General features: G+C 38.8%; 1 protein-coding gene across 1 annotated transcript; it reads right to left on the bottom strand.

The window, feature by feature from the left end:
• Window positions 1-2,583: 2,583 nt before the first annotated feature.
• On the bottom strand, window positions 2,584-4,900 carry LOC129804454 (probable 28S rRNA (cytosine-C(5))-methyltransferase). Its single transcript, XM_055851771.1, has 2 exons — window positions 4,694-4,900; window positions 2,584-4,634 (listed from the first exon to the last, which is right to left on the bottom strand). The coding sequence occupies exons 1-2, from the start codon at window positions 4,788-4,790 to the stop codon at window positions 2,644-2,646; spliced, it is 2,088 nt and encodes a 695-aa protein (XP_055707746.1). The 5' UTR covers window positions 4,791-4,900; the 3' UTR covers window positions 2,584-2,643.
• Window positions 4,901-8,140: the final 3,240 nt, after the last annotated feature.

Here is an 8,140-nt window from a genome sequence, read left to right as displayed (position 1 = left end):
CTCGCACTCTTCTTCTTCTCTTAAACATCATTCCAAATTCAATTTAGCTCAATCGAATTTGGTATGCGAAAGAATGAGATAGTCATATGCAAAACATGTGAGAAAGAAAAGGTTTCAAATTTCTACTTCATGAAATTTTCTTGATCTAAAAGGTGTGCCGGAGCCATTACGAACAATTCCGAACAAATGTTTGTAAAAGTACAAAATATGTTCGTCAAATGATCATGCTACGAACAATGTTTGGGAAAAAATTACAAACTTTTACGAACATGTTTATGGGTTATACGATTCACGAACATTTCATAACTCTTCCATAGGAATTCACAAACATTTACGGACATTTTTACAAAATATTTTTTTCTGTGTATAATTTTTCGGCGCCCCTATTTTGTGGGTGCAATATTTTTAATACATCTCCTTATTCTTAGAGCGCCTACATATTTTAACGTCTTAAGCTTTCACCGTCTAATTTAATTTATTGGCGCCCCTAATTTTTTGGACGATCTAAATTTAAATGTCATAATTTTTAAATAGATAGATTTATTTCCTCTTTTAGACTATCTGCGGCTGCCGCCGACTTCACAACCGACCTCAACGGGCAAGACGGCAGAAAATCCCGAATCATTGGTCGTATAGGAGAAGTGTGCCAAATTTCGGCCACTTTGAGTGTAATTTCGGCCATGCAAATAAATAAATTAAAATTATGTATGTAATCTTTAGGTATAAGATAAAATTTTGCCAGGGGTCAGTTCATTTCGGATATTCCGATGCATCCAGGCCACCAATTGGGCCCCTTATGCTTCCCCACTCCTATTCTATCTTATCCCCCGATACGGGTAGCCGCTCTATATCGCAGCTCTGTGTGGACAATCAGTGCCGTTACTATATCACAGCATCCCTTCTCGGTGTGTGTTTGGGATCAGTGACAGCGAATATTTGTATCGATTGAAGTACCACTTTCACATCGAAACTCGTTCTCGTACCAGCCTCTATTGTTTAGGCGGTTCACTTTTTTGTCAATATGCACCATTGACATTACTATTCATTCATTCACTGGACGAATTCAAAGCCGATATGTCATGAGAAATCTTTTTCTGCTGCTGCTCAGCTTTGAACCCCAGACCTCGCAGTCATAGAGCTACTACTCTATCCACTGACCCACTCGAGGCCCAATCTTTAGGTATAATTTAAATTTAAATTGCGTTGTAAAAACTCATTGTGGAAAGAGTCTTACAAAAAATGTGACAGATCGATTGTGTTTGTAGCAGTCTTGTGATTTGTGGTGAAGTGCAAAAGGTTTTCCTTCGGTGTTTTTCATGTAAATTGATTAGTTTTCTTTAAAGATTGTTTCTGTTTCTGTTAATAGTGAATCAATCTTTAAATTTCGGGTAAAATTTCTCAGCTGGATCCTGTATTTCGCGTAAAAAAGGTATATACTTTGTGAGAGTCTATCCGGTGAGGTAGTGTTGCCTATTCCGGCAACATCTTTTGCTTTCCTAAATTTCTTGTTCATTTTATGTTTTTTTTTTTTCAATTTCTGAGTTCTACAATGTCCAGAAAAAAAACCATCGCTTCTATGAAAAAGATGATATGGAAAAGGCCTTGGAATAGTTCAGGAAGAACAAATTGCTACGGGAATCTGCGCGTAAATTTGAGATGGTACTCTTCAGGTCTTCAGGACAAATTACACGGAAGATCTCAGGGCTTGTGGGTCATATAAATGTATTAAACTAAATATTAAACTCGTTCCGTTTGACGTTTTAAAATTTTCTATCCGTTGCGTCACAAATGGTGGTCAGAAAAAAGGTGGCCGGTATTTCACTCAAAGTGGCCGGAATACTATCCAAAGCAATGTCCATATTTTTATAATTTTTTCAATATTTTAGCAAGTGATTAAAAGAAAACAAAGATGATAAACTAGTCTTCAAGGTTCCACACAACCCTCCCGAAAAGGAAGTAACAAAAATATCAATATGAATTAAAAATAGGGTAAGTGTGCCAAATTCCGGCCAGCTTGCAATTTCGGTCACCTTTTTTGTTCCTTGAATTTCCATGAACTTTTAGTTTTTACGTACTCTAGAGATTATACAATGCAAAAGAATAACAAAAAATGTAGCTTCGACAAACGAGATGACGTGAAAAAGATATTAGAAGAATTCCTGAAGGGCAAGGAACTATGAGAATGAAGGTGGCCGAAATAGGGCACCAAAGCTATGTCTACATTTTTATTCATTTTAAAATGTAATAAGAATGATTTTAGAGTAAATAAAGACGGTAAACTCTTTACAAGGTTCCAAGCAACACTCTTACAAAAGAAAGAATAAAAAATCAATTTGTATTTAAAATATTACATTTCAAACACGACACTTTGACGCTTGCGTGCAACTATGCTGAAATTTGGCACACTTCCCCTACAGGAAATTCATTTTTAAAAAGAAAAATTCGAAAAAGTAATTTTTTCTATCATTTTATGCACCTGGTTTCCCGATCACACATGAGGCAACAAACTTTTGATACCTACTGTAGGTCTCATTGGTGGTCGCACCATAGACCACTTTTGCCCATTCTCCTTTAAAAGTCTCATTCGTAGTTTAACAATTTATTAAGTCAAAAAATAATTTGTTTTACTTTAAAACATGAATCCTAAAATTTCTTGTTTCTGCCTTTCTCCTTGATGGGTCCTTTTTTCTTGATACTCTTCATTTGTTCTCTCTTAATGAAGGCTCTGTTCTTCTGTTTAATCTTCTTCAATGTCTTCCCAACTTTCTGGTGCACTTTATCTTGGGCATTGCTGGATTTCTTGATTTCTGTTGTCGCAGCCTTGGGAGTATCAGGATTATTCTTTTCCTGAACGGGTTTCTGAGCTGGTTTCTTCCCATTAATTTGCTTACTGAAGTCCTTGATGATGTGCTTTTTGTCCTTTTTGACTTTCTTCGGCTGTTTCCCAGAGAAATTCTCAATTTTCGTCTGTCGTTCTAGTTCCTTCTTGTCCTCCTTGGAAAGGGTATTTTCAAATGGTTCTTCGTCATTGTCATTGGGCTCTGAGCCAGGTGGCAGAGTGTCTGAGAATTTCTTCAGTTTCGCCACGAAGAATCCATCCATATTGTGCGTATGTGGATAGTATCGTCTGGTGAGATTGAGCGATGGATGGAATCGGTGTTGCCGATAATTGACGAATCCTTCAACTCCAAAGTCCAACCCTGTGGGCACTAATTTGACATTTCTCTTCTTCAGGGCATAATCAATCACCCATTCGTTTTCTTCGGGCAGGATTGAACATGTGGAATAGACAAGGTATCCTCCGGATGGAGATTTAGCACTGAGGCAGTCAATGGCGCTGAGAATGAGCTTCCGCTGAAGATTGTAGCACCTCTGAACATCAACCTGAGACTTTGAAGCCTTCACGCTAGCATCCTTGGCAATAACACCAGTTCCTGTACACGGAGCATCCAGCAATACCCTGTCAAATCCCGCCATGATCTTGGGAAATTTCACTCCATCCTCGCAGCTCACGATCGCATTTACCACTCCCAAACGATGGAAGTTCCCAATGACTGCCTTTATCCTTTCGCTGTTGGCATCATTTGACACGAGAACTCCTGTATTCTTCATCAGGGAAGCAATGTGAGAGCTCTTTCCGCCCGGAGCAGCACACATGTCCAGGATTCTTTCGTTCTCCTGAGGCGCCAAAGCCATCACTGGCAGCATACTCGATGCCCCTTGAATGGTATAGTGTCCAGCTAGATACTCTGGAGTCGCACCTAGTGGCACCTGGGCTGAGTAAATGACCAAACCGACCTTTGACCATGGTCCAATGGGATCAAGATTAACCCCACGATCAATCAATTTGGTAGCCAAATCCCTTCTCCGGGTCTTTAAATTATTTGTCCGGATGGTCAGAGGACGTTCTGTCTCAGAAGCCTCCAGGAATTCAACCAATTCGCCCAGGGGAAAGATGTTCATGAGCGTGGACATCAGGAAGTCATTGTAGCTGTAATACAGGCAGAGATCCTTCCGCAGGACATCCATGTAATCCTGCCGGGATTTTCCCTCTTGCCTGTGAGCCTTGAAGTCTGCCAATACCCTCATAATCTCCCTTATTCTCTGCTGAACTTCATCCAGAGACTTTGGTCCTTCCTCATCGCCCTCTTCAGGAAGTTTGAACTCCTCCTGATCAGCAATATTCAGCTTTAATTCTTCCTCAGCCAGCTTTTTGTCCTCCCTCGCTTTCTCTTTTAACTTCTTACTCGCCTTCTCAAATGGCAGTAAATCCCCATCGTCATCCCCGTCAAAATCATCCCTCTCCTCAGACCCAGAATCCTCAGAAACATCATCCAAATTCCCAATTTTTACCGCATCCTCATCCATATCTTCATCCATCTCGCTGTCTAACTCAGAATCCGAGGCTGCTGGCTTTAGTGATACAAAATTCTGCCTCATCTTCCCTTTTTTAAACCCATTAGCCATCTCCGAGGGCTCTTCATCTGAAGAATCCTCCAAAAGTTGCATTTTCTTCTCTTTCAATTGTGCCTTTACCTTTTCCTTTTTCCCCAGGAACTTTTGCTCCTTCTGGACACGCTTAGCAGCCCTCTTCTTCTGTTTGTGCGACAGCTTCTTGGGCCCATCGGAGGCTCCTGAACATTAAAAAACAATCATCATTTCCGTAGCCCCAAGCTGAAGAATTTAAACTTACCCATAAATTCCTTTGAAAATTTAGGATCACCTTGCTTCCTGGCTTTCCTTCCAGGTCCAGATGGTTCCTTGTCCCTAAAGGACACTTTTCTACCCATTTCTTTACACTTTTCACCACGTTTTCCGCACGATAAATCCAAGAAAACAATCCCACGTGTGGAATTGCGTGTTGATTGACAAACTGGCCAAAACGCAACTGTCAAATCCGGCTGCCCAGCAGCGAAAGTAAAGCTTACATGTAAGTGATAGTGATTTGTATTGTAAAGCTCCGTGTAATCCTTACTTTTCAACGACATTTAAATTTTTCGCGTCACACTTATATTCAGCAGATGAATTCATGTAAAATTGAGTTTTTCCTAATGCTTTATGATCAAATATAATAGTTCAGAGAGGAAAAAAAATTCCATTGCGTGAAAACTCGGAAAAACCCCGGGTCATATATGACCCTATTGTCCTCAAGGGAAGTGTATTTACCATTTTCAAAATCTATATCACGGGCTTTTTAAGAGTTTTTTTTGCTTGAAGTTATTAATTTGGTCAAAACCATGGCAAACTGGATTGTCTTGATGAACACTGTACTCCTGGTGTTCAAGGAATCTTCCTGGTAATCCCTTGAACAGTCACTGTCACAATATTTTGAGTGGTATTTGGCAAAAATAAACTTATCCAAATATTTATTTACACACAATACAATTGCACAATATGAGACGCTTGCAGAATATTCTAAAATATTGCAAAATATGTTATAATTCATCAGATATAAGATGAAATGTCTAGGAGCAAGATGTCCCATCTGCATTTCACAAAGAAACAATGTTCCAACTACATTTTGCTATAGGTTTGGGACGAAAACACTTGTTACCCTTGGGTACAATAGGGTCATATATGACACGGAAAATTCTACACGCTTTTCTGGAAAATTGAGAGTAGTTTATTATATCAAAATATGCAATATACAATCTTTGGATATTCTATTTTGTGTTTCTTTCTAAAGAACTTTTTCCTGAAAAAAAAAACAAATGAATATAAAAATATTTGAAAAAGAAAAGTCATTTCACAAAGTTCGAAATTAGTGATTTTTGATCTCAAATATTTTCTTTTCCTGAATATCTGGAGTCTTGAGAAAATTAGCCAAGAATCTTACATCCTTCTATTATGATGTCGAGCACAAATCGATAGATTTCAATTAATGTAAATACTCAAAAAAAACTGTTTTTCACCGGGTCATATATAACCCTAATGACGCGAAAGAGTTAAAAGGAGGAGCTCATTCCTATCAGTTCAATGAAACTTAATATTTTTTGATACTGGATTTTGTCGCTTCGTCTCCTAGATCCTGTTCCATTCTGATACCTCAGACATCTATTCTTTCTTGCGAATACAAAACACAATCCTCCAGAATGTGTCTGATCGTAAGTGCACTTTCACAATGATCACGTGTTGGTGGAAGGGTCCTCTCCATGAGATATTTGTGAGTTTTACTTGAATGGCCTATCCTCACTCGTGCTAATATCGTTTGTTCCCTTCTACTGAATCCTGTAGGTCTCTGGGTCATTTTGAAATTATGGCGGACTAATCGCATTTTATCCTCCCTGAAAGTGCACTCCACCCGTTTTGTCTTGTTGATTCCCACTTTTTCGTTACATAGGAGTGAGTCTTCTACAGTAAGAGACAGGTCAGAATTTTGGGGATAATTTAGCGAAGTTTTGGCCATCTTATCTGCTTCTTCATTTCCATAAATGCCGGAGTGCCCAGGGATCCAGACAATTTTTGTGTGTGGTCGTTCAATAAGAAGATCGCGAACTCTGTTTGTAATAGCACTATCATTATTAGGATTTATCACGGATCTAATGAAGGACATTCCATCGCTATAAATACTTCTTGGGACTTCTTGGGACTTTAACATTGTATAACTACGTTTTTGTCACCTCAGTAAGCCATAAATGTAAGGCTGACAAACGCTTTTCATGAAAAGCTTTCGTATCAAAACTTAACGTGACTCTCATTAGAAAAGTCACTCTAGAATATGATCATAAGAATCATATTCATAATCATTCATCTTAATAGTAGGTTTTAGTTAAACTAAACCCCACTGATGAAGAGAAATAAAATAGTTCAACTGAATCTTTATAGCAGGACTTCGGTGTAGCTCGCATGAATTCTATTTTTAAGTGAAAATTTCCAGGAAACCATTCGTAAGACATACTTATGTGATACATGATAACGTATCCTTCATAAAACGTACATGATGATTAATATGCAAACAATACATAGTAAAACTTTCATAGTGATTTATTATCGAAGAATGGAAAGCGTGTACCCCCTATAGCCAACGACCGCAGCGATTCCACTGGATTTCCAGCAGCTTTTTCTGCCTTTTCTGCCATGTTCGCTGATTTTACGGCTAGAAATCCGCGTGGAGTTCCCTGGATTTTACCGCTCAAAATCCGCGTAAGTTTCCGAGATAGAATTTGACGCTAAATTTTTTCCTAGTGTTCCATGGACGTTTCCACGGCTTTTCCTATGGATTATTAGCATATAATCGGCAGTCATCTCTTTACAAATTTGGAAAATCCACTTTATTTCTACGAAATTCTCCGTGGAAATTTTCATGCAACGGCCTTAGTGGCTTCCGTGGTTTAATATTACGGAATTCCACGACTTTTCCAGTGGATTTTTTTTAAAAATATTTTTCTTCAAAATAATTCCTAGAATTGATTAAAAATGGCGTGGAATTTTTATACAGAATTTCCACAGAAAAAACATCCACAAATAAATGGACTATAAGTGACAATTGGCAACTTGGAACTTGGAGAGTATTCATCTATCAGACGAACACTCAGTTGTTCTACTTGTGTGTTGAAAATATTGCTACCATATAGTTCATTTGAATATGTCCAGCTCGCAAGAATTATAGCGTTAGGGCGGAAAATAAATGCAGAATTTTCGCGCTTACTTCCATGGAGTCTTGGTCGGAAAGATATTAGAAAATGTATTCGGAATAATTAATGGAAATTTTGAATCAATTTCCAGGGAATGCTCTCAGAGCTCTCAGATATCATGCAAGAAAATTCCTCGGACTTTTTTTTCCAGGAAATCCACGCGAAAAAAAAACTGATACTCCGCAGAATTCCAAGCGGAATATTAGCGTTTATTTCCACGGAAACTCTCCCGGAAAAATAGAAGATAAATTCCAGGGAATTTTCTGTTACTGTGAAACTTTGCGACCGACGACTACACGGCTACAGGGAAAGTAAGGCTTACACCCCAGCAACGAAAGAGTTCCCTGTTCGACTTGTCGCGACGGTGGCGGCCTCCCAAATGTTCAGAAAGTAGTGGCCATCAAGGAGAACTATTGCTTCAACCGCGTTCGCTTTTTCCCAGCCCGTAAGGATTTACATTGGACCGAACCCTGTTCCGAACGCGTTTGCTGAACGATGTTTAAACA

This window comes from Phlebotomus papatasi, chromosome 2 (genome assembly GCF_024763615.1).
Source record: "Phlebotomus papatasi isolate M1 chromosome 2, Ppap_2.1, whole genome shotgun sequence".
Classification (NCBI taxonomy): domain Eukaryota; kingdom Metazoa; phylum Arthropoda; class Insecta; order Diptera; family Psychodidae; genus Phlebotomus; species Phlebotomus papatasi.
Note: the sequence above shows the minus strand (reverse complement) of the source record. Positions and strands in the feature narration are given on the sequence as shown.

Coding starts and splice junctions, on each gene's coding strand:
- LOC129804454 (XM_055851771.1), bottom strand. CDS start 4,790: ATGGGTAGAAAAGTGTCCTTTAGGGACAAGGAACCATCTGGACCTGGA. Junction 4,635..4,693: donor ATTTTCAAAGGAATTTATGG/GTAAGTTTAAAT, acceptor TTTAATGTTCAG/GAGCCTCCGATGGGCCCAAG.